Raw genomic sequence first — 26,606 nt, forward strand, 5'->3', positions numbered from 1 at the left:
TTTTAAAGCTTAATAAAGTAGTGAATTGCATATTCATACAGAGAGAAAAAAGTCTATTCCAGAAACAGAAATATTTGGAAACAAGATTCCATAGAATGTTGTAATTCCTCAAACAAGTATCCTGAGCTAGATTAATCAAGTGAGGGAATAGATACACTTGGACTAGAAGCTTTGCAACTAAACTCGAGCCATCTTTTTTACTTTCATATCAGAATTCAAATTTTTTACATCGTGGTTTCTTGGGTTTTGCAATATTGAAGCTAAAACAAAACTGTACTTCACAGGAACCCATCTGAAATTTAGGGGTTTTTTTGGTTTTTTATTGGTTTTGTGGTTTTGCTTTAGGTTTTTGCTTGTTTGGTTTTTGTTTGTTTTTTAATTAAAAACCACTAGGCTCTACAGTAAAGCTGTATACAACAAGCTTCTACTCACAGTGTACTCCTATTGACAACGCTGACACTGAAAATTACAAACTCTCTAGAAATAACCCTATACCCAGGTGCTTGAGTCTTTTAAGGTAGCAATAGTGATGCTATTTAGTACTTAAAATACTAAAGTCAGAAACAATTATATACTTTTGACTGATGTTTCATATTAATGACAGCCTGAACTAGTTTCAGCCTCTCATCTGAGTTCCTCTCTTTCTCTCTCTTTCTCTTTCAAGTGCGTGAATGGCACCACATTTTTGGACAAAACCCAGGCAATAGTCACATTTGCAATTAAATCCATTTACTACTAAATTCTATGGAATTACGTTAGAAGGATCCAGCCATCAAGTTCATTTACGAGTTTTCAGGCTTGCACTCACACACCTCAAATTCCCAACACCAGAAGACACTATTTCTATTAATCTACAGTTCTCAAGTCACAGAAAAGAGGCAGAGATGCCCTAGGGTGCTATACTTCCCCCTTTAAAAGAGTTACTATAAAAGAGTCACTGTATTGATCCAGTTTCAGTTTACACCAAAATTATATTATTGTTCCCTTAATAGCAGACCCACAAATTAACTTACAAAAAGACAGCCCAGAGACAAGGACATAAACCCTACTAACAAGCACAGATAAAATAGCTCTATGTGCACTCTGATGCCCTGTGTTCTCAGAATTTAACTTCTTCCTTGTGTAGCACCCCAAGCACATCAGGGTGTGCCTTCCACCTTTTAATAATAGTTGAGAACAATATAATAATTTATCCAAAATCTGTTTATTATGCTTCATGTTATTCAGTATTTCTAATAACAATGATGTTAGTAAACACTTCAGTAGAATTTTGCCTTGTGCACATGGTTTCAGACATAGGATATGAGAATGTTACAGCAAAAGGAAAATACTGAAAAGGTGTCAAAGATGTGTGAAATTAAACTTTCAACACACAGGCCAATAGTAACAAAAATAATCAACATTTCAGTACAGAAGTGTAGGAAACTTGCAAGAAAAGTTTAAGTGGTGAAGGAGAGGGTCTTAACACAACAGCAGCACTCCTTCACACTTTGGACCGTCTGTGCAAATGCAGCATTAATAAAATATCTGTATTTCTGAAAGAGAGGTAAGGAAAGAGCAGATAAAGCTCAGTTCCTACTGTGACAGTTACCGGCCTGGCAGCATCTTGTTAAGAACAGGGTTTCTGCTACTCATGGAAAAGAGTCAGGTGTAGAGTTCCTGCAATTAGGCTACACTGCAGCTTATGCAAGTGTTGCCAGCTTGTCAATTAAATCATCAACGGTATTCACAAGGAGTTTTGTGTCCTCCTTCTCACTCATCCGATGTTGGCCAGTTTTGCGGAGGATCACATCCACATCTTTGCTCAAAACACGATCAGCAACTTGCATAGAGATCTGCCAAGGGACATCATCGTCCTTCATGCCATGAATGAGTCGTATGGGACACGTTACAGGAATAGGACTATTGAGCACACAGTGATTTTCTGCTTCTTTGATGAAGTCATATCTCAAGGAGTAATATCCTTCCTCGTTATACTTTGTTGGAAACTTCCATTCACCCTTTTCTTCTATTTCTTTTTGTACCTATAAAAAAGAGAGCAAAGAATAAACAAAACAGATATTTCAAGTTTTTCAGAGTGCCTCAACTTATTTTTGTTCTAAATGCAGTAAAATTTCCCCAGGCATAAAATTTCACTTGGTCTATTTTTATTAGCAGAGAAGGTATAGTCCTGTTTGCCTTCCAGCATCTGAGAAGACAAACCCCCTACCATGTCACAAAAGCTACTCTAGACATCTCTGCTGCTAATTAAGCTACATAGGAAACACCAGTGCAATTAAGTTTCTCAGTCAGAATCTGTCAGGAAGGAAAAGCTGTACAGCCACCATGAACAGTAAGTCTCTTTGGCTTTAGTCAGTTCACTGAAACTCAAACAAGGACAATCCTAGGAAAAAGAAATTTTTCAGTGATCAGTCTTTCCGGTCTTTGCCACAACACCTGTGTCTAAATACTGCTTTTCCAGAATCTTACCTTAGTCTTACGTAGTAATACTGACACTACAAAGTGCCTTAGTAAAAAACAAAACAGGAAAAATATTTTAATTATTCTTAAGTGTAAGTTTTTTATTGGCATATTTATTTGTCACATTATAACACCCGAAGACTGGGCATGATCATCAAAGAAGCAACTCAGAAAGACATTTTCCACCACCTAAATCTTACAGTCTTTACAAATACACTAATCTGAAGAATTCCCTTTCTACACACGCAACTTGTGTCAGACTGATCCCATCCAATGTCACCTCAATTATTTCAGCAACTACTTCTCCATCCTTGAAAGCACAAGGATCCAATTTGTATGCAAATATGAGACATTCAACACTGAAATCTAATGGACTACTGAACAGCAGGTATTTGACTTCATGTCCTATATGCCACAGTAATACAAACACATTCTATGTAATGTTCGCAACAGAAGTACAGTCTTTTGCAGACTTGTAGATTAATGTAGATTTTCAGCATACCTCTACCACAAACACAGAAAACTTGCTGGAAGACTTGCAGGAAAAGTACAATTGGAACAAAAGAATTTCTTAAATGTTTGATGGATTTTTAGATCGCACAAAAAAACATTTACCTCAATGGGAAGCTTCTTAAAAGTTGTTACAAGATGGTCTGCTGCTGCAGCTACTCCAACTAGAGCAGCTACTTTATCTGGGCGTGCTATTGCAGCATGAAGCATCAGCCACCCACCCATGCTGGAGCCCACCAGAATCTGAAAAAGAGAGAAAATAAGATATTATTTTACAGGAAACAGCTAGTTTTTCAATTTATTTTGCAAAGTATCAGTTTTTGTTTTGTTTAACTACTGAATCCTTGGGCATAATCCTGCTGTCCTTACCCAGGCAGAACTGCTGTCACCTCCAGTGGAAATTTTGCCTGAGTAAGCACCACAGGATCTGGTATTTTACTATTCATTTTGTTTGGCATGGCTGGTTATTGCTGTCTGAGACTGAAACACTGTAAACAAAACGAGAGTTGAAACAATTCAGTATCACATGCATACTTCATGTTTCCTTCTTAAAACAAATGCACATGGTAAAGGCTCAGTGGAGTGAAACAGGTCAACAAAAGCAAATAATAATACAAGTGTTTTAAACACAATACTATGTATTTCCAGGTTGCAGGGCGTGACAAGTTTCTCACGGTCATTTCTAAAGTAACTGAAGAAGTCAAATGCTGCTTCTGCTGATGCTCTTTTTTAAACTATTTTATCACATAGAGCATCTTGTAACATTCCTGCAAATCCTTTAATTAATGCATCAGTGTGGGAGGGCGACACATTTTCCACGAAGAGGGCTGTGTCACACTGGAACAGTTCCCTGTCACCTGTGAGGTGGACCCCCATCATAGGGCTCTCTCAGACTCCCTGGGATGACAGCCTTGCTCTAAGCAGGACATGCTAATAAATGACCTCCAGGAGCTCCTGCCAACACCCATGTTTCCATGAATCTGTGATGTACCTGCTTGCAAAAGAGGTTTTATGAATATGACCTCTCAAAAGACTGAGCTTGAAAGTGAGCAGACATCAGTTGTTAAATAGAAGCTACTGTTGCCCAGAGCTATTATGGCATATTTTTGATTAATGTTCTACCTCAAGAACAAAAAGCATTCTATATTTAAAAATAAAATACAACCTGTGGTCCATCAGCAAGTTCATCTAGTACAGAGAGAACATCTTTTCTCCACTTCCCAACTGTGCACTCCTCAAATTTACCATCTGAACTTCCACATCCTGTATAATCAAATCTGAAAAAGTAACCATCAAAATGAAAGTCATAGGACTGTCTACAGCAACATAGAAGCTAACTAAACACTACCATTTAACCAAATTAAACAGGCGACAAGATACAACACTGAATATTTTCTTACTTGGTCCTGCATATCACTAGCATCAGAAGTCATATGAAAAGAGGTTTAAACACAACAAATGAAACTAAGTGATGCAGCATTCTCTTATCAATTGACATAACAATATCCAAATTTATGAGGATATTTGCCAGACAAAAAAAAATTGCCCCTACAGACAAAACCCACAAAGTACTTCAGTTTTAAAGGTATTTTAAGTACAGATTCTCTGTGTACACCCAAATATGAAGACTTAAGAAATTCAGCATTCAAACTCATCTATCAAAGGAGAGCACCACCAAGCATATGCCTGTTCCTCTAAAACCACAGAAGATACCAGGCAACTTAATAAGATTTGGCAGCTAAGAAGCCTGCTTATAGTGGTAACTTTAAAAATTTGAACTCCAGGTCCTTTCTTTTTCATTTTTGTGCCTATACGCTTAACACACAGCACTGGCTAGACTAACAGAAATTTATCAGAGAATATTCTGAATTCCTTTCAGATTACATTCTCCCGATTTACCTCAGTCTCACTACAAACAGAAAGCCCATGTTTTAAATGGAAGAAAGTCGCTTCTTAGCTTGTGTTCAGCACAGCATGCATTCCAATTCAAACGTCAAAGTTTAGATAACTTCATTAAAACCCCTTCCCCCAGTCCATGACACCAGTTCCATTTTCTCAAGAACAATCCCCTAAATGTACCTGATAAAGGCGTGACCTAGAGAGTTGCAGAAATCTTCAAGGGCCATTGCTTTCTGACCATTCATATTTGAATTAAAGCCTGGAAGGAAAATAACCCCTGGATTCCTGCCTTTTAGTTTATGATATGCAAGATTTGGTCGATCTGGTCGAGTAAGAAAGCTGACAGACGATTTCAGCCTGCAAACTAATGAAAAGAGTTATTTAGCACAATCATCATGATGACCTTGCCAGAAATGCCAATATTTTGTAAAACTAGGATTCAGGAAATATGGGCATATTATGTGAAAATAAAATACTTTGGCTAAAAAGAAAAAAGTATCTTCTATATTCTTTGATGATTAACTAGTATTGATCAACCTGAAAGGGAACACTGATTGTGATTCATTCTCAAATCATTAAATGCCAACCACGTAAGGAATTCATTCAGCAATTAGCAAAGTGGTTGACTGAAGCCAAATGCTAAGACCCCCTATACTTCATTTGTCCTCATGTTTTATACCATCTTGAATATATTTACTCATTTTATATGCAATGGGGAGATTTTTCGTCTGCTTAGCTTGATTTTTCTTTTCCATAGTGAATTTAAAAAAAATATAATTTTGGGACTAAATTACTCTCTGCAGTGACAAGTTTACAAGCACATGAGGTGACAAATTTTTGATTAAAATTAAACCTGAACAATAAAACTGCAGCTGCATCAAAACCCCAGATTCACAAGATCTATGAAGGAAAGGTACAATGGGGAAGTTCAAAAGTGGGAACTGGGAAAGAATCTTGTGACTAACTTTTTCAACATGATAAACATAAAACAAAAATAGCACTGTTTAAAACCAAATGAAATAAATAACATCTAGCCTTTTTCATCATACAATCAATAGCTATTTCTGCTTAAGTTAAAGACTACTGCCAGGAACATGGAAAAAAAAAAAGTAATTTTAACACTATACTATCTTAACATCAGTCTTTTTCTCAGATATGAAGTACAGAATATAAAGTAAAGCTACATTCTCTGTAAATACAGAGCAACACATTAAACACAACCCACAAGAAGAAACAGAGTTGACCATTGCAGAGCTATGATTTTCTTATGCATCTCCAAATATGGCACAGATGTCCCATTATATGGTTTGGTGTACTCTTGCTGGAGAGTTCACATATTCCACTGTTCATATTTTTCTGTTTATCCAGAATGAAATAACACTTTGCAAACCTAAATATTTTGCAAATATTTAAAAAAATGAAAGATCGTTCAGCACAACCTCCATCAAAGAGATCTGCAACATATCACATGAGAGAAAAATTTTCCTATCAGCATAAATTTAACATTATTTTGTTTTAATTCAAGATAATAAACCAGACACATTTGGAAAGCAAACCCTAGGTTGGAATCTGTTATCCACCTTATTAACCATCAAAAAAATTGAGTTGCTTTCACACAAGAAAGAGTAAGTAAGGAAACACTTAGTAATAAATAACTATGCTAAATCTCAATAGCTGCTACAGTATTCAATCTAATTTTAGCAGTCAATTGTACTTCTGCTGTGGGTGAGGGCAAATGATTGGCAGAGCGGTCTTATGATGACTTAGTCCACTCTATTAGACCACTCAGCAAAATAATTTGTTAAACCGAAAGCTTGGTTGAGACTTTTAAGACTTCGACACTCTTAATTCTTAGATTAGCTGTAAAACAGTAGCAGGTTACAAAAAATATGCAACCCCAAATAATACACAGGACTTCTTAGTGGCATAACAACTTGATAAATACTGTAAAAACAGGCCTCAACAGTATCACATCACTTAACTGTTCTGCAGCTTTGAGTTCTGTTTTCTCAGTATCAGAGGTAACATTCAAGGAATCTTGGGGGTTTTATTTGTTTTTAAACTTGCATGTGCATGAGTAAATGTGGATACATAACAGACACACGTTGCATTTAGTATTCGGCACTTTCCTAACAGAAATTATATCATTTGAACTATTGATTAAAACCGTTACAGCCTTCATGAAACAATGGGACAGCTCTTTATCCTACTGATACGTCAATTATTATAAAGGAGAATAAATGCCATAGTAAAGGTAGATTTACTCAGACATATCCAAACTATGGTTTGTGTGTGTCTCTATCAGTAAGCCACTCACTTCTTCACCTGCCAGTAACACAGAAGATACACCAAGAAGTGCTAAAGTTCATCGAAAAATAATCAGGAGTATTTTTCTCCCTCTTAGGCCCTGATGACCATGTCTGATGTCACTGGTTTCCTACCCTGCAGCACTCAGGGGGCACCCTCAAACTGTTTCAATACTAGGCAGGGTTTAAACTGCAGCTACAAGACACAACCACTGTCTTAAGCTACTCCACAAACCAGTACTCCACATTTAACAAGTTACTGTAAGTGCACCAGCAGTGATCCTAAACCAAATAATGCAAAACCCTAAGGCACCCACCCCAGCCAATCCAAGGGCACGGGTCACTGGGGCCATGCTCTCAGACTTCCCTTTAGACAGACAAAAACATCAACAACTGAGCAGCTACCCAGTAATTTCTCCTGATTTCAGTGGAAGACCTTGGTTAGAGCAGGAAAGCACTTCTGAAGGGTGCAAGGTAGCAGCTGGTATTTATAAAGGCAAATTACAGACAGAAGGAGCTAGCTAAAGAAGACCACAGGACCCTTGCCTGATACTATGGAGTTTTTGTCATGTCAGAGTCACTATGCAATTTAATTGTGTTATGGTCAAAAGCAACTGTGACTGAGATCAGCGCTACATGTCAAAGCCAAAGAAATCCTCTGAACAATGTTGGGAATGCTCCAGTGCTGTGACCCGCACACTACCAGCAGCAGCGGCAAATTAATGCAGCCCTGGTAGATATTGGATTCAACGTGGTCCACACCTCGTTTCATGCAACTAGCCATGCTACAGCAGCAAGAAGGCCACCAGTTCTGCCAGCAGGAACTACTGCTTAGCCCAGGCTCAGAGCACCCAACAGCACACTCCACAACCTGCTATAATGAGCACACTGTCATTCCAAACACAAGGAAACAAAAAGCAAAACAAAACCCCCTGTATTCAAGCTTTTATGTAGATACAAAATGTGTACCTTTAGTGGCAAGTTCTACTTCTCCATCAAGCAACCCCAGATGAGGTTTATTACCTCATCAAGAAGAGCTGTTGCCTCTCAAATTTAAAGCAATTAATAAACTCAACAGGTCAGACTTGCACTGAGTCTGGAACAGCAAATGGGGCACTATGTGTTTGAGCAGAGGACCATATCATAAGCAGATGCCAGCAAAGCTTTTCAAGTGCCTGCTGAAGCCACACGGCAGGTATATTTTGCATCCCAGCAAGCAAACTGTCCCGTTTCTTATCATTTCCAGCTCCTCGGGAAGCAACGGCGGCGGGAGGCGCCTACAGCCACCTGAACACAGCCGGGAGAGGTTTGCGCAGCACCTGCCCCGCCGGCGCACACACACCGAACCAACCCCCGCAGGCTCGGCAGGGCAGGGGAGGAGAAGCCGGTCAGACCCGCCGTGCCCCGGCGAGCGCCGGAGGGTCACGTTCCCACCCGCAAGCGAAGGACGCGGCCGGGCCCTTCCCGAGCGAGATGGCGCGGGAGAGGGGAGCACACGCACCTCCCACGGCCGTGACGCACGGTACAGACACACATGGCACGGACACATGGCATGGACACCCGCCACGGACACGGATCCTCTCCCCTCTCACTGACTGACTAACTGACAGACACGCCCTTGTCCCCCGGGCTCCCAGGCCGGCGGCGGACGAGCAGCACCGCGGTGCCAGCGCAGGTGCTCCCAGGCCTTTCCCCTTACCCGGGAGCCCCAGGGCCACCCGCAGCGGCGACAGCAACACCGCCATGGCCGAGGAGCCACGGCGGCCGCCGACCCGCGCCCAGCTGCTCCACGCACCCGCCATGGCCACTGCCGCGCATGCGCCGCTCCGTCTCCCGCCCGCCCGGGGAGGGGCCGGGAGCGCGCATGCGCCGCCGCGTGAGACGGTGGTTGGTGGGTACGCTTGGTCGGTGTAATTAGTGCCGGGTGCTTAATTGCCGGGTAAAAACCAAAGTGTTGCCAATGGAAACACTTAATGAGCGTTTCCCTGGGTGCACGTGTATTCTGGAGAGGGGAGGCCCCCGCAAGGCTGGTAAGACCTGGTCTGGAAACCCTGCTCCTCCAGGTTGCCTGTGTATGTATGGGGACAAACTGTTACGAGGTATAAGTTTTGTTATATATGTATTTTTAATGTAATGCACATAAGGCTGTGAAAAATGCAGTTGTGATTCGTGCTAAGATGTTTAATGTTTACAGGCATAACCAAATGAGGCACGGACTCTGAACTTGGAAAAGGGAAAGGTGGTTAAGTTCTATGTAAAAAGTTATGAAACTTATTTAGGAAGATAGAGGGAACTAACATTTTAAGGGTTAAGCAACTATATAATAAGGGCCTACTAACAAGCTAACATTTTAAACCACATTATTAATATCTAGTTTAGAGCTGTACGTAACTAATTGTGCTAAAAAAAGCAGGACTTCATTAAATGCCGAGATAAGAAGTTTTACAGCACCAGCTGCAACCTTGAGGAGACAAGATAGCCAAGATTTACAGCAAAAAGGGGGCGCCAGGCTGGTTCCAGTCGGTTTGGCAGCTTGGGTTCCAGCCAGTTCCTCCTAATGAGCCAAAGGTAAAAAGTCCACTGTGACGAAGCTGAAGGAGCCTTCATCCAAAGACCCCCAAAGACCCCTCCTCAAATTCACCAAGTGACATTGCGCAGGCGCAACAGGGGAGGGTCAAGGAGGGGAATATGTAAATAGTTATCTGAGACTCATTTTAATAAAAAGCAGGAAAGGTCATGAATATGTATAGGTGTTTCTGGGGTCATTATGAATATGTAATACCATACTGTATTTAAGCACACTTCTTATTGTTAAAAGTGTGTGTGTTGGGCGGAGCGAATCCCCCACGCACCCAGCGCTGTTTTGCTTATGCTCTAATGAATACATGTTTAAAGAATACAATAAAGAAATTGGATTAAACATTGTTTATCCATAGAAAAAGCATAAGTTATTTATTTCAAGGCCAACTGTATCCTGGGCTGCATCTGAAGGAGTGTGGCCAGCAGGTCGAGGGAGGTGATTCTGCCCCTCTGCTCTGGTGAAACATGGAGTCCTGTGTCCAGCTCTCCAGTACAGGAGAGACATGGGCCAGAGGAGGCCACAAAAATGATCAGAGGGCTGGAACAGCTCTGCTGTGAGGACAGGCTGAGAGAGTTGGGGTTGTTCAGCTTGGAGAAGGCTCTAGGGAGACTATTGCAGTCTTTCAGTAACTTAAAGAGGGCTTATTAGAAAGATGGGGCCAGACTTTTTTAGGAGGGCCTGTTGCAATAGAACAAGGGGTAATGGTTTTTAACTAGGAATAGATTCAGACTAGACACAAGGAAGAAATTTACCATGAGGGTGGTGAAACACTGTCCCAGGTTGCCCAGAGAGGTGGTAGATGCCCCATCCCTGGAGACATTCCAGGCCAGGCTGGACGGGGCTCTGAGCAACCTGATCGAGTTAAAGATGTCCCTGCTTATTGCAGGGGATTTGGACTAGATGAGCTTTGAAGGTCCCTTCCAACCCAAACTATTATATGATTCTGTGAAGTGTTTAGAAGTTGTGTAGTTGAGGTTCTTGGGGACATGGCTTAGAGGTGGACTTGCCAGTTCCAAGTTGATGGTTATACTCAATGATCTTAAAGGTCTTTTCCAATCAAAACAATTCCATGATTCTCTGTTTTATGGGGAAACACATGGAATTGTTAGATTAAGCATTACTAAGAAATGCAAAATTGCATGCACAACTGTATACAACTACTTAAAAGACAAGCAGAAATGCCTCAAGATTAAGCAGCAAGTGAATATTTAAAACAAGTGTATTTTTAAAAATGTTTATTGAAATGCCTTCATTGCATCATGCAGGATACAAAAATCATTATTAGAAAACCTTTATAACCATACTTAGGAGTAAAATCAAGATACATCAGGGAAAATAATAATTATATAAACCAAGGCAATTTATTTCTCATAGTGTTTTAAATCATTAGATTACAAGCTGTGATCTGCACAGATTATAACAACTTTCTTGCAATAACAGTCCCTTCTTTCATGACTCAAGTCAAAACTGATGTCTGTCCTGCTAGAGCAACCATATCACCTGTGTATACCACAAAAAAATTCAACTTGTTCATTACATATACAGGGTTTAAAAAATGTAACAAAATTATTCTGCCAACATACTTCTATTTTGCTCTCAGTTTATTTGTTCCATCAAAACCCATTAACTTGTCATCAAGAAAAAAGAATGGCTAATGTGCTTTCTTCTATTACACAAACCACATAGCACGTTTTGAATACTGTAATAGAACCTCTTTAAAGACATAAGATACTCTTTTGAGGTTCAGTTCAATTAAATAATTTATGTTTTTGCAATATTACTCAAGGGCTTGGAAGTCATTTTAAAATGGAAAACCACTGCACCCTTGGTATTTTTGTTGCTTTAGGAATCTCAGTCTCTGCCACTTAAAATTTTCAGCGTTTCTTATTCATACACTGCTTGGTGTAAACGCTTAGAACTTGTCTCTTTTTCTTTTCTTTGAGCATTATTCTGTGCAGATATACACTTCAAAAAATCCTCTGGGGCTGAAATCTTGGCATAGGTAGAGATTTTGATGCTGGCTTCAAGGGGACCGACGTTTGAGAGGTTTCAGTAAAGTGTTAACTTGGCACAGAATAAGGTCAGAACCACGCTAGGACCTTACTACAGAAAAGAAAATTGCTGTAGGGCCAGTATCAGCTCATTGTATTAAACAGGGAAGATTAAAAAAGCTCTCCTTATGAGGAATTTAATAGATGTGTTTTCATATCCTTGTGGAAAAATGCATCTTTATAAAGCTATCCTTCTCTTTTTCTGTTGAGCATCTCTTTTTCTGTTGATGCAAACTTCAAACATGCAGCTGGTGTCACTGAGTGTTTGAACACACAGAATATCGTAAGAATTTAATTACATTAAAAGTCTTGAAGAGTTTTGGCACTGTCCCCTTCCAGAAAGTTAGGTACAACTAACAATATGAACACATTATGATAAGGGAATCGTGTAAGTCTTTGGCTCTGTTGTAATATTTGACTACTAAGGCAAGTGTGTACCTTAGGGATGCTTTTTTGTTTGTATTTTTATAAAATAATTCACTAAAAGTTTTTAAAAGTCACCTAATCATCTATAAATGCCAAATGCTGCATATTAAAATATATGCTTATTACACCTTTTTGTTCCATTATTAGAATTTTTGCATACTGTTGAGAACACACACATTTGTAAACTGTTTAATATGACTTTGAAGATATTCTCCATATAAGAGAATTTGTAGAAAATTGTAATTTACTCAAGATGCTGTAATTTTAATTGCCTGATTATCCATTTTGGAGCACTATGATTCTCTCAACAGCTTTAGCTCTTTCATTCCTACAAATACCAACTAAAACAAGTAACAAGCCCCCCTTTTCAATGCATTTGTAAAACCATCTCATTCCGTGGTTTCGGGTGCACATCATAAGGAGGATATTTCTGAATATGCACTGGCTTTTGAGATTTTACTACATATGGCTAATTTCATCTTTTACGTTATTGCAGTTTGCCCTCTTGCCCCCTTTTATTATAACATGAAGTGGGTGTAGCCTTCTGCGCCTGTGACAATGACATCCATCCATATCCTCATGGCTTCTGGTGAAGGAGCCACCATGTAGTATATCCGGTCATGTGTCTTAACACTGAAAGTGAGCAATGGGTTGGGACTCTGAAATAAAACAGAAAGCAGGGTATCAAAAGAAGGGAAGTAAAGCCATTTATTGGTAGCACAAATGAAATTACTTACAGGGAGATTTACAATGGGGTGAAGGAGAAAGATAAATGCCAAATGCTGTATCACTGCGGGCTACACTGCAGCACTGGAAGCAGATATGTGTTTAAAGTGTCTGTATCCACCATAAACGCTTTTCACAACATACTTCTTTCTACCAGACTATTACACAGTAGCGCAGGGCTCCGAACTGTTGTTTCGTGCCCAGAGAACTTACTCCCCTGCTCTGTCCAGTGGTGAAAACCACCTTGGCTTTCACAAATCCACCTGCCAAGGATATATTCAGCTTGTTCGCAGCTCATTTAAATTACAGGTGAGAGGCAGGGGATGCCATGAGCTGCGGGCAGCAGTTAACTCCCTCCCTGTGACAGCTGCATACAGCCATCCCTTGATTTGCTAAAGCCACTGGTTTCAGAGGTCTCATCACAGGACTAAGGAATTCCTTGCAGCAAATCCTACTTGGCAGGTAGACACACTTGTCTTTGCTTTCATCAGTATAAAAAAAACCCCAGCGCTAATCACTGATTTGGCTTCATCTTCCTTTTCTTCTGCTCCAGGCTCTTATGTTGGTGGTGTTGTAGTTGGGTTGTTTGTTTCTTTGTTTGTTTTTCCTCCTAATAGTCAGCTCTCTCTTTGACTTTAGAGCAGCTACGATGCTTTGGGTACTGCTATATAATACTCAGAACAACAATAACGAAGTTTACCTTATACGCATTCTTTAGGTGATCATAATAGACTTCTTCAATAGCTTGAAAATATATTACACCTTTTAACTTAGTTTCATGTTTGTCTAAAACAGAAAAGAGAAAATTACTTGATAGCTAAAAGTACTTCAAGAAGCACAAGCTTAATTAGCATTTTCATACATGTTCAGTTGATAAGTAACTGGATTACCATTTCTGCTTATGAAATCCCACAGAAACCCTCAACTTTTCTTACTAGTTACTCAGTTTTGTTACTTTCTTTTCCACCTTGTTTCCAAGGAAATAAAGCTTTTGCAATTTCCTAATCTATTTGCAAGTCACTGCCTTCACTGAAGTGTCTGAACATTATGGCCGATATTGGCCAACAGAAGGACAGACATCTCTGAGATACATCCAGTCTTCCAATTCCATGAAAGCCAGCTAGACTTCATATAGCTCACAGGTAAAACCTAGAGTTTGCCTTCAAAGGAAAACTGTTATGGTAAGCAAATTTAAAATAAAATTTGATAGCAAGAGCTTTACATTAGAACATAATCTGTGCTTGTACTTATTTAGAAAAATGGCTATTCCCATTTATAATACTCTCCCTCAGTCTCAAGTTGATATTTATTACTCAAATGTGAGGGTAGCAGATTTTAGTCAAGCTTCTATGAGCTCTGACACATGGAAAGGTTTATAGGGGGTTAAAAGTTCCTGAACACCAGCAGCAGATTCATAATTGTCTCCGACTCTTGACACCCAAGGTAATTTGCCCCCATTCTGAAAGGGAACTCCCCATTTGCATCAGAACACCTGCATGGCCAGCTACTGCAGGGGGCTGCTCACAAGGAGCAGGTTGTTATCCAGCTGTACTGTGTTTCTGGCACCAACATCCCACCACAGCAAAGCTGAAATACAGGGTGGGAGTCTTCTCACTTAAGTTTTGACATCTACAACAGAGACATAGCTGACTTAATATCCCTTTAAAGGCAATGGAAAGAAGCAGTCACTTTCAGGGGGTCAATTCTAAAATATTTTAGACATCTTCTGATACTGCCTTCTGTCCCAGCGTTAGCTGGTACATCATTTGGGAAAGGAGGATACAAGACTGTGAACTTAACATTTTAATAGTCGCAACCATAATGTTTCACAAGGAAAAGACACAGAGCACATAAGCATCTACAGTGCCCTCCCTTTTCCTGCAGTGGAAGAGAAATTGTTAAATAATCCCAGAGGGTGTTAAGAAACATCATGACTGCATGTGACACTGAAGGGCAAACTTCCTTCCACTCTCATTAGTTTTCTGTTAGGGGAATATAATGCCTTGTGACCTGAAGTTACTCTCACCTTAACAGTGAACAGTCATGCAGAACATCTCTATCAGTCCCATGAGAGATTCTGCTGTCATTTTGAACACTCATGAAAGTCAGTTTACATCCTATTGGTAGCTGCAGGCAGTTTCAAAAGCTTCATATGATGGCAAAAAGAAATCCCAGAGACCAAACCATATAGAGTTGGGAATCTACCTGCCAGCTCCCAGGGGACCAGTACAAGTACTGAGGTACAAGATTCTGATATTATAGCACACGTACTATGCTAAATGCAATATCACACAACATATGCTGTCTATGCAGTACAAGCAATCAGTGATCCACTTTCTTTTCCAGCCCCACCTGAGGTCTTGCTTACAAGAACATTTCAGATAAACACCAGCTCCCATTGCAACGGCCTTTGTAGAGCTCCCTGTGGCTTCAGGTCAGAAAGCGCACACACTTCAGTCACTGCACTAAATTGTCAGACTTTAGGGTAAATTCTTTGTTCAGTACACTTGGAGAAGTAAAACAATATACCAGTATATTCACTTAAGAGTTCAATTACTGTGAATTTACAGCATCAATATTTATTTTGGAAGTTACTATATCAAGATCTAGATGGATCCTCACACAAGCAGCTGCATTTTTGTGCAGCTGGTACAGAATTCTCATAAAACTTATGTTTGTTGGCTGGCATCCTTGAGACATTATGAAAAGTTTTGTTAATTGAAATTGCATTATGGCAACTGTACTGCACTCAAAACCAAAACTGTTAACTATTAGCATAACTACTAAAAAGAAAAAAAAAATCAGTACCAGATGGAACACTACTGTATATTACAGGCCTTGCTAACCAATAAACCAGATGTTAAGAACAAAACAGAAAGTGTCACATTCTTCATAGTATCACTGTGAACTAGTAAGAAATATTTAGTGGGTATGTAAGGAATGAATGTAATGGATTCAAATATGTGTCTTATAAAGATGGACTGAGCAATGCATAACCCTCCCATCAATTTTAAGTTCCTTATGAGCTGCTGGAAAGCAGTAATGTCGTAAGAGGAAACTGAACTCTTTGGGTGTTTTGTGTACTCAGTGTTTTCTTCTGCTTCTTAGCAATGACCATCCTATGTATGGCCCTGTCTCCCCCCTCCTAACAATAAGTATTCAGAACACAAAGTAATTTTTCTGGCTTCCTCTGAAACTTCAAAGTCAAACCATGTGTATATTTGCACATTACTTGGAGAGACACATGTTCTAAAATTCAAAATTTCTGGATCTACCCCACGATAATCAATTAACATAATGCTTATAATGGCTCCAGACATCATATAACATCATCTAGTGTACAGATAACTCTTTATAGTATTGCATGTTTTTCATTTGAAATTCGTTAGGCTCTCAAAATATGGCAAACTCAAAAAGTCTACTCCTGTATATTTAATTTCCTGAAAAACTTTTCAGGACATCAAGCAACAGGACTGCAGAAACATTTCATTTCATTTTCATGTTAAGTATAATAAATTATATTCTTGTATGAAGGGTACAAGAAATCATTCTGTCATTGGGGGAAGTATTTGTGGATCCATTATTGTACATACTAGGAAAATTATGATCTTCCATTTTTAACTCTTGCTTATCTACATCTCTCCCTTTGTCTGTTATGCTCCTTCCTCTTTTACCTGGCATTAGGATTGAACACTATAGGGAAGAGACGGCACAAGCTCTAAGTGTCTGTGTAAAACACCTGATGAAATGGAAATGTAAGTTTTATTCAGGACTCCCTTACAGGTTCATAACTCAGCTGAGGTTGATAGGAAAATATAGGGACAGAGGTACCATAGTAGTCATCCTGCAACCTACCTGCATAATAAGAAAAAGTTCTCTTGTTTCTGTCAAAAACAAACCATCGTTTTTTCCATGTTTTAATTTTTCCTCCCATTTTAATTAGAAAGCCTCGGCAGGTCTTCTCTGTGAGGGAGACGTGGTAACAGGTCTCTATGTTGTGACCAGCTGTTTCAATGTGACTTCGTAGATCAAAGTCTTCCTTCCTAATGGGCAAATAGCGAGTCAAGGGACGGGCCTACAGTAAAGAAAAGAAAATATTATTTTTAACAGAAGTCTTAACTTCTCCTTCAGTCTTTCTGCTGCAAGGCCATAACTGCAAACTGCCCACAGATTCCAAGAATGAATGTAGAAAAACAGCAAGCTTTTGCTGCAGCCCTAATTTTCTTTAGAAGAAAAATCCTTAAAACTTGGAACTTTACAAGTGTTGGATAACTTTATAGAAGTCAGAGTTTCTTGAGATCATCAGTTGATAAGCTGATAAAACAGGGGCCACAGCATAGAAAGGTTGTTTTAGAATGAAAACATTAAACATAAATATGTGTTACTGCTTTAGATGGAGTGTAAGAACATTTGCGTGATGTTAAGCAAGTGATGATATTTCTCTTGTGAATGAATGAAATGTGGCATCTACTTTGGGACTGGCAATATGGTGCAGAGAGCTGAAGCGCATCCTCTGCGAGAGGCAGCAAAGCAGCACAGGGTGTGGTGCCCCATTCCTGGTTGCGGTTCCAGACTCTGCATCACGCCTGGACAGCATCAGTTGGGAGAATGAGCAGGAGATGGTACAGATTTGGCACCTCTGCCAGTGGAGGGAGTGTGCTTGTTTCTGTGCCTGAAGGGTCTATGCACAACCCCCTCCCATTTCAAACATGGAAGACGGGTCTCCCGAGGCTTCTGCTGCAGTCAAGGCAGACATAGGCAACATCACAGGGCGGTTCAGAACAGAAGCTGAATTTAGGTGACCTGTCAAATGGGCATCTTCTCCCACTCCAACTCCAGAGAAGTCAGTGAGCTGGAAAACCTAATCTGCTCCATGCCTAAAGTTAGCCTGTTAACTCTCAGTGTGAGTCACAAATCCAAGGGACTTTCCTTCATGGCATTCTCAAAAACCTCTTGGTGCAATGGGAGCCGTGTTGCCCACAAGAGTTCTTAACACCCTTCTAAAGTTATGCAGTCCTGTATGATACAAGCTGCCACCAGCTTTGGCAAGTGCAAAGGTGGAGTCCCTTCCCCTAGTTCACATTTCTAAGTGTCAGAAAGTGCTAAAAAAATAAATAAATTAAAAATTTGGTCTCACTGTACCAAAGAAAGAAAAAAAGTTGACAAAAAAATCTTAGTTATTTTTGACAGATACATTTTGGTTTCCTGTCAGACCAGTGTTCAGTCTGCCAATTAGCAGTAACTGATAAGTCATTCTATTACAACACATGCACACTCCAATATGGGATAAAGATACAAGCATGGCATCATTGTTTGCACCATACTTTCATTGTCATCAACATTTCTTAGAAAAAAAGAAGGCATCAAGTAACGGATGCATAAAATTCAACATTTGGCAATAACATTTTATATAAAAACAAAGGAATGCATATATTTAAGCAGAAACAGTTTAAAGTTTCTCTGGGGTTGTCCTATTGTTCTAATTTAGTGTTATCAATTAGAAAGGCACCTTACGTAGGAATGTTCATAAAAGATATAACTCATGAAACAAAGATTTAGTAAAGGTAGTGCAGATAAAAGCAGAAAGATATTCAAATATTATATGGAATCTTCTGCACTCAGGTACATATATTAAGATGGAGTTATCGTATTGCTATACTATGCTAATGATAAAATGACTTCCTAGTCTATTTGCTGTACCATGTAGATCTTATTAGTTGTGGTGGAATAAACAACAGGTGAGACCTCTAAGCCTAAATAAAGCTCAAGATACCTCTAAATCCTAACAAGAAGTAAGGTAGGAGATAATAGTATTTTAATTAAATAATGTTTTGCATATTCTATAATCCCAGTAACATTAGGAAAAAAAAATATTTCCTCTCTAAAGTAGATGTGGAACTAGAAAAACTTATTTATCTTTTTTTTTTTTTGTTCTTCCCCAGTCCAATATTTGGAAGTGACCATTCATAATCCAAGATATTTTATGCACTAAAAGAAAGAAAAACAGCAATGGTATATAAAAGTAACACACAAATTTCTGTTGTCCGGGCTAAAAAATTCGGCTCTGCTTATACTCAGTAACCAACTTTATAGGATTAATATTTATACTTTAGATATAACATACTAAATAGATATATATGCCAATTATTTAGCTTTAGATGAATACTCAGACATCTACTTAAGCTTCCAAGAGCCCAAACATACTCTTAGCAACACAGTTACACCTCAGAAATACTAAATCAATCTGTTCAACTGAAAGCAGTTGGTGTTTACCATTGGCAGAAGCACACTCCCTTCTGTATACTAAGGGGAGGTCTTGCACTTAAAAAACCATTTCATGTCAACACATCTCACCTGTGCTCTTTGTTTCTCACGTATTTTTACTTCCTTTTCAATTAATTTTTGCCTCTGGCTAGTTTCTTCTTCCAGTCTTTTCTCTAGTTGCTCTCTGCGGCGCTTCTCTTCTTCCAGAGCTCGTTTTTTAGCTTCCATCTCCCGTTCCTAAATACCACAGTACAGGCAGAACTTCAATTATATATGAAACTATAGCTGATAATATAATTTCTAGCTAGGACTAAATCAATTTGTGCCTCTTAAGTAGCCAGAGATATACATCCAGCAAAGTGGACTGATAATTGGAATCAGAATTGCAAATATTACCACTCTAGAAATTAAGGTTCTTCTTAAGCAGCTCTCCCAGCAGGTATAGGAGCAATGCTGACCTAGCTTCTGATGGGATTTTGCCATTAACTTACTAATTGAGATAGCAGCTATTCCATATGGGATCAAAAACATAGTATGAGGGTGAAACCAGACCAAACTAGGGGGAGGGAGGTAATTTTTTAAGTGTTTATTAGGTGTAAACTATTTAGGGTCTAATGTTGCGTTTAGGAGTATATTATCTAACTAACACACCCACTTTTAGTTTTGCTCATAAAATTATGCTTACCCTGGACTCAAGCAGCCTAGTCTTTTCAGCATGTGCTTGTTTCAGAAGTCTCTCCATCTCTTCTATTCTCGCAACGTTTGAAGTGCTAGCACTGCACCAAAAAAAAAAATAAAAATCAGAGTTATTTAGAAGAATACTTGGTATTTAAAGATATATTTTACAGTCTAACATTAGACAGTTTAAGAATGGAACTGATACTGATCTGGGTCCAATTCAGTGCAGCAGGCACTAACAAAACTAACTCAAGCACCTGAAAATGCATTTTGTCAGTCCCCCGTGATTTGTCATCTTCTCCCAGATAACAGAATATGGATGGAGGTGGTTACACTACCAATCCTCAGAGCTGGCATTACTAGCCAGCAGAGTATACCTGTCTTTCTGGCTATAGACGGTCTGTTTTGTGTCTCACCGAGCTCATCCTCAAGAAATACTTGATAAAATTAAGAGTAAGAGTAATGGCATAAAGGCCATTCAGTGACAGAGCAGTGTCAGGAAGGATCTACTAGTTAAAGTAACAAGGGTAATCAGAGTGCTAGAGCCTGGCCCAGCACAACACAGCTATCACCTTGCCTGTCCCTTTTTTTGTGTCTTTTTTTTCATCTCAATTTAACAGCCATTTCAGCTGTGGCATTTCCATGGCATGCTCTCTGTTTAATTTTTCATCTTATGCTGTTCAAGAAAAACAGCTGATGTTAAAACATTACTGTAGTACCATTAATAATGCCATTAGACTAAAGCACAACACAAGGAAATAGAATGGATTAAAATGTTTAGGGCTGGGAGAAAGCTTGACTTGGGATTGTACTGAAAATGCTATCTGAGCACTCGAGTGGAAGTGGGCGTCAGGCGGCAGATTTGTTCACGCTACTTAATAGCGTACAGACCAACTGTGAAGGGACACAGGTAAATGGAAGTAGTCCAAATAGGTGTCCTGGGCAAGGAAAAGAAAAAGGTAAGAACAATATCCTTCACTTTCTGAGCATGCCTCCGATGGTTTTAAGACCAGGATATTTGTCAGAAGTGTCACAGTCTTCAGAAGACATTTCTCTGTCTGGTACTGGGCATATGTTTAATGAGAGGATACAATACAATCTAAAAATAACATACCTCATTTAACCTAAGCTTGAAGACAAGGTATAATCCCTCTGAAATCTATCTGAACTCTAAAAGCTTATTGTTTCTAAAACTAGGCCTACAACTAGTTTGGCCAAGGAATGTTAGTTGATGGGCCAAGAGAATCTGGACCAAAAACTTCAGTAAAAGCAATAGGGCTATAAATTAAAAGTCATTTGAGCAACCTGGAAGATAGTTGATTTCTGTAGACTTTCCCATATTAAACTAGTTAACACTTCATCTTAAATTCATTCATCCTTCATTTGCTTATCCTGCTCACAGAAACTAATGAATAGCAGAAGATCACAATCTCTGAAATCTCAGCCATGAAAAAAAATAAGTTGCTAATGAACCTTGGCATAAGTAGTATTTGGCGAGTTGATGAATGACTACAGCAGTTGTGTTTCTTCTGTACTTTGAGCATAGACAGATTTTATGCATTTCCAGCAAAAGTCTCTCAGCTTATACAAGGCATAATATAACTTAGATATTTCAAATGAGTCAGAACAAAGCATCATAAATTGTTTTCTTTTAAAAACAGGTATGGCTAGAAAAGAATCCTGAACACCATCTAAACCAATATGAATTAAGTTTGCATAAGAGGAGTTTCATCAAGGAAAATTAACTGCCTGTCTTCCAAGTTTTACCAACAACATCAGTCCACACTCTTTTCTTCCCACAAAGTTTGCCTTATGAGAAACTGAAAGATCTGTTCTAATGGGTCCTTTTCCAGTTTTGGGATTTCTTTGTTTGTTTACTTCCAGCATTTGCTGGAAGCTGCAGAAGAGCCAGAGGGAGGCAGAAGGGCAAACAGCACCACTGACATTAAACAGCCACTGGGGGTCCCCCATCTGGGCTGGAGATTCCACTTAGGAGATGGCCCCAAGGTAGCTCAGACATGTGCCATCTTCCTCCAAAATGGTCAGAATGGCAAGTCAAAGAGAGACAGGTTTCATACCACTGCCATGTTAAATCACTGCAGAGACAGAGTTAATTCCCAGCTTGTCTCCAGCTATCAGAAACTTGCCAATTGTGTATCTATTTAAAACAGAAATCCTCAAAACCTGAGTCCTAATGTTTTTACTTTGGGGGAAAAACAAAAACAAAACCAACCAACCAAAAAAAACCCCAACAACAACAGCAAAAAAAAACCCACAACCCAAAACCAACCAACAACAAAAAAATAACCAGGAAGCAGAATGAGGGCCATTGGTATTTTCTGAAACCCTTAACATTGCACCGATAAAGAGCACAAGAGGAAATCAGTGGGCTGACACCCTGTTACAGGAAACAGATGCCGAATAAAACACAACATGCTAGCTAAAAGAGCTGTCCTGTTCACAAGGAGTTCTTAATCCCGTGACAATGTTGTACTTAGTTATCAGCCTCCACTTAGGCTTGTGAAACTGCTGGGGAAGGGCTGTGAGCAGAAATGAAAGCACCGTCACTAAAAACAGATTGTCGGAAGAAAATTGTTTGCACACAATTTTGAGACTCAGATGGACTTTTCTTTCAAACACAGATCGTTGATGTTGCTTTTATCTGAAGAGTGGTGTCTGAGCTGACAGCCTCTGAGGATGAGAAAAGCCTCTGAGGGCTCCGAGCCTTTCAGTATCATCTCTTCGTTTTTACTGACCCAGAAAAGGCAGAGGGAAGGGAAAAGAAGAGACTACTGGAAAAGCCCCAAGTGTTTCAGCATAAGGCTCTAGTAAGTTAACATGCTGGACTTGCAGAACAAGTGTACTTCATGGCCGGCAGATGTCTTCGAGAAATTTCCTGTCACAGGAAATTCCTCCCCTGTAGTGACCAGGGCAGGAATCTCAGGTATGACCCACTCTGAAAGAGCTTTGACAACTTCGTAATTTGAGTTTGGGACTGACAGCGATTCCCTCTGTGGCCTTCGACATCATCACTTAGCCTCTCCATATTTTTATTTTCCATCTTTAAATAAGCAAGTGAGATGATAGTTAAACCTGGTGATAAAGGGCTACACAAATACTAAATATTATGCCAGTCTAATGATCTTGCATTTTCTTAACCAGTTACCACCATTCACATTACCGTAGCATCAACATGTACATCTTCTCTTTTTTCATTACAACCGTATGACCACTAGAACATCAGAAAGAAAGATGATTTACCTGGAAATATTATCTGGTGAGCATGCCGATATGCTTGTCTCCATACTGTCAGAACTGTCTAAGCTCAGTGTATCAAAGGCAGGGTCCTTGTAGCTACGATCTGGGTAATGGAAACTGTTCAAATACACATTCGATTCGGATGCTGTCCTGCTGTAGAATTCAGGAGACTTCTGCCTTTGGGTTTCACAGATACGCTGATGGTTATACCCTACAGAGTACAGAGAAAATATTTCTTTTACACAGAAATTTTGTGACCCGAACATAACGCGTGAAGAGCAGAAGCATTCTGAACATCATCATCTCAGTCTTAACTGCACTCTGACCGAGGCACAACATTATGGTTAATTGCACAAGTTAATCATAACTGAAAACCTTTAAATGCCTGTTTTATCTATGATGGACACAAATATGCACAGATTAGTATGGCTGATTTTCAATATATATTCTTGTATGTGTATTACAAAAATTAATTCGAATGAATGAAATTTTCATTTTAAAATTAAAATTAGGCCTAATCTGGAAAGTAATGCAGCTAAATTCTAGGATCTATAAGAACTGACACTGATTACATTAAAAAAAAAAAAAAGTCTTGATATTCAATGGTCTTGAGTACTTGTTTGGTTGATTTTACTTTATGTGGATTATTTTTTTGTCTGTTTGGGGAACTTTCATTCTGGTAACTGCAAGTGGGACTTTAAGTTTCAGCTGAAATAATATAGGCTGCATGTCACGTCATCATAGTTACTAGTGTAGAAGTACTTTAATGGAGTTTTAAGACTGCAGTTCACCCTGCATGGTTGAAGCAGATCCCTATAGCTCAATGTCTGTAAAGAAAAATAAGGTTTATGCAACATTTAAGTTCTCTGCACTGTTATTTTCCCACAAAATCATCCTTCTGAAAAGCCATCCTTCTTGAACACAGGGAACTTTCTTCATCTACATCTCCTTCCAAAAATATTTATTCAGAATTATTTTTATCTCAAGTCTCCATTGCTCTTTGTAAAAAAACACAGCGGTATTTATATAGACTTACAGAGAGGCTGTTGAGCTTGCCTGATAAAGAGGAGAGTAGAATAACAGTTGTCATTTTAACTGCTGAAGTTATTTTCCAGTGCCCTTTTAAGGTTTGTTTAATCTATGTGATTACAAATGCAACTGCACTGCTCATCTCTTCCTTCAATTAATGCAAGAAGTGAGACTTTCTCACAGTTCTGATACTCAGTCAAGTTTCTAATACCCTCTGCACACTCCTGACCCAAAATCTGAGCTGATGGCAGAGTTGGAGATTAGGAAGGGCTGTTAGATGACATGAAAACCTCCCATCCATACAGGAAAACAGCCACTGAGATTCCATTATTCAAGATAAACAGACACAGGAAAAATGCAGACAAATGTACAAAGTCCAGGTAAAAATCTTTACTAAACACTATTAAGATACTGATTTCAGGAAAATATGCTTAAAGTGGGAATATTTTCCTGCCTTATTCTCATTCTCTATCTGCATAAACTTGGTTACTGTCTGGTATTTTTTGCCATGCTGGAGTGGGAAGAGTCCCAGTTCAGAGAACCAAAAACTGCAGCTCTACCTTGGAAAGCCTATAATATTCTCAAAAAGGTATCTGAAAAGCATGACTGAAGCTGAATAACTAAAGCATATTATTAAGGAAATCATGCCCTACAAAAGCATTTCCAAGGCAAATAGTTTACTCCTGCCTCCTCACTTCCCTCTGTACCACACAAAGGCTTCTCCTTGACAGTTAAAGCTGGTTTCTAAGGAACTAATAGGACTTTACTTGCCGTTTGAACAAACACTAAATTTCAATAGAAGTTCAACTGCACCGATTAGTAAAAGAGACAAAAGGGACACAGATCCACCTCAGCAGTCATAAATAACAGCATCACATAACACAGGTGTTACTGATTCACACGTGCAATTTGGTTTTTTCCCCATTATTATGGAAAATGCTGCTGTTATTGCAGATAAGCAATTACCTTTCATACTTGAACCTTTGGAATGATTAATTGCTCCTGTGAAATGGTTATCAGTTATTCATTATGGAAAGAGAGGAAAAAAATAAATTATTGAAAGAAATTGAAATGCACGTTTTTCTATTGAGTCCTTTGCAAAACCTTGACCACTCAGAAATCTTAATTCTGTTATCTTATATTTCACTGAAAAACAAACCCATCTAAAAGGCCATGGAGAAACACAGCAGTTTAACAAACGCTCGCCTAAAGGAAAGTCAACTTCCCATGAAGATAAAGAACTCATTTTTAAGCAAAACATTAATCAGTCAAATTTATGTAATCGTGCAAACATAGCTAAACACTCCGAGAAATACACAGTTGTTAGGTTGCAAAATGGGATGCATTCATAGAAACAAAGCATAACGTGATGTTCTCATTTTCTCCTCATGCTGTAACGGGTGGTTCAAAGCTCAGGATCGGCTGCAAACCAACGCAGAGGGAGGATCACAACCAACCTGCCCCTGTCACAGCTCCACTCACACACCGTGCGGGCACAAGCTCCTGCTTAAGGGATTTTTAATTGCTCAGGCGCCCATTCACAGAACATGTGCTTGAAAATATTAAGACTCCTTGCAAGATATGGCACTTCACCACAAGTTTCCCACAAGCCAAGACTTGTATCAGCCGCATCTAAGCTGATAAAAGAGTTCAAATGTTTCTTGTTGCATTGGCTTGTATTCTCTGCAGTAAAACAGTAAACATTGTTAACAGCCACACTGTTCAGCAAAATATTGCACATAGCCATAAAGCCATAGGATTTTTTTAAAAATCCAGAAGGGTTATTGCAGAGTTACAAAGAACAGATTAGCCACCACAAAATTATGGTGAGGGTCAGAACTAACTATGGGTGAAAACTGTTATTAAAAGCGGCACTGTCAAGTGTATGAAAAAAAATAGCACTTCATAAAAAAAGATCACGTTGCAACATTTTATTTTATTTCCATTCTTTCTTCTTTTTTCAAAGACTGACATTAACGTGTCAGGATACATTTTTTGTATGGAAACATGCCAAAGTAGGAAGCTCAAGTCTGTCTACCTTGTCATTGTCACCCAGAGATCTGCAAAGATTTCTAAATTTTCTGCTCTACTTGTGCAGCTATAAGCAAAGAAGCAAAAAATTAGGCCTGCACAAAGCTGTAGCTCTGCAGATATTAGCATTACCACAAGTTTTGTTGTGACAGGTTATTTGACAGCAGCCAAAAAAGAAAAAAAAAAAAAAAAAAAAATTGAAGTGCTGTCAGTATTTAAAAATTATTTAAAAGTTTTCCAAGATTTTTGGAAGAACTTGACAGTGCTGATGCAATCAGTACTTTTTCCAAACATGACAATGCCAGGTAAAGGGATGTTTTCATACCTTTTCTGGCTTTTCCTGAGTTTGAGAAGAGAACGAAAAAAAAATTTTTTTTAAAAAAAGAA

The 26,606-nt window shown here is 39.0% G+C and overlaps 2 protein-coding genes across 2 annotated transcripts in view; both read right to left on the reverse strand.

Moving 5' to 3' along the window:
* Positions 1 to 1,601: 1,601 nt before the first annotated feature.
* Positions 1,602 to 8,920, reverse strand: ABHD10 (abhydrolase domain containing 10, depalmitoylase; the record flags this gene model as incomplete). The annotated part of the gene is made up of 5 exons (XM_080350724.1): positions 1,602 to 2,024; positions 3,076 to 3,213; positions 4,136 to 4,247; positions 5,050 to 5,233; positions 8,875 to 8,920. The coding sequence occupies 5 exons, from the start codon at positions 8,918 to 8,920 to the stop codon at positions 1,683 to 1,685; spliced, it is 822 nt and encodes a 273-aa protein (XP_080206850.1). The 3' UTR covers positions 1,602 to 1,682.
* Positions 8,921 to 12,683: 3,763 nt separating this feature from the next.
* The window catches only part of PHLDB2 (pleckstrin homology like domain family B member 2), a gene marked incomplete at its 5' end in the record, with an annotated part of 60,337 nt that continues 46,414 nt past the window's right edge, over positions 12,684 to 26,606 (reverse strand). Inside the window, 7 exons of the mRNA XM_080358575.1 lie at positions 12,684 to 12,892; positions 13,660 to 13,745; positions 16,815 to 17,034; positions 19,314 to 19,460; positions 19,909 to 19,999; positions 23,163 to 23,370; positions 25,155 to 25,190. Of these exons, the coding sequence (XP_080214701.1) occupies positions 12,752 to 12,892; positions 13,660 to 13,745; positions 16,815 to 17,034; positions 19,314 to 19,460; positions 19,909 to 19,999; positions 23,163 to 23,370; positions 25,155 to 25,190 (929 nt within the window). The 3' untranslated portion in view covers positions 12,684 to 12,751. The remainder of the gene's footprint in view (positions 12,893 to 13,659; positions 13,746 to 16,814; positions 17,035 to 19,313; positions 19,461 to 19,908; positions 20,000 to 23,162; positions 23,371 to 25,154; positions 25,191 to 26,606) is intronic.

The sequence above is a fragment of the Nesoenas mayeri genome (assembly GCF_963082525.1).
Source record: "Nesoenas mayeri genome assembly, chromosome: 1".
Taxonomy (NCBI): Eukaryota; Metazoa; Chordata; class Aves; order Columbiformes; family Columbidae; genus Nesoenas; species Nesoenas mayeri.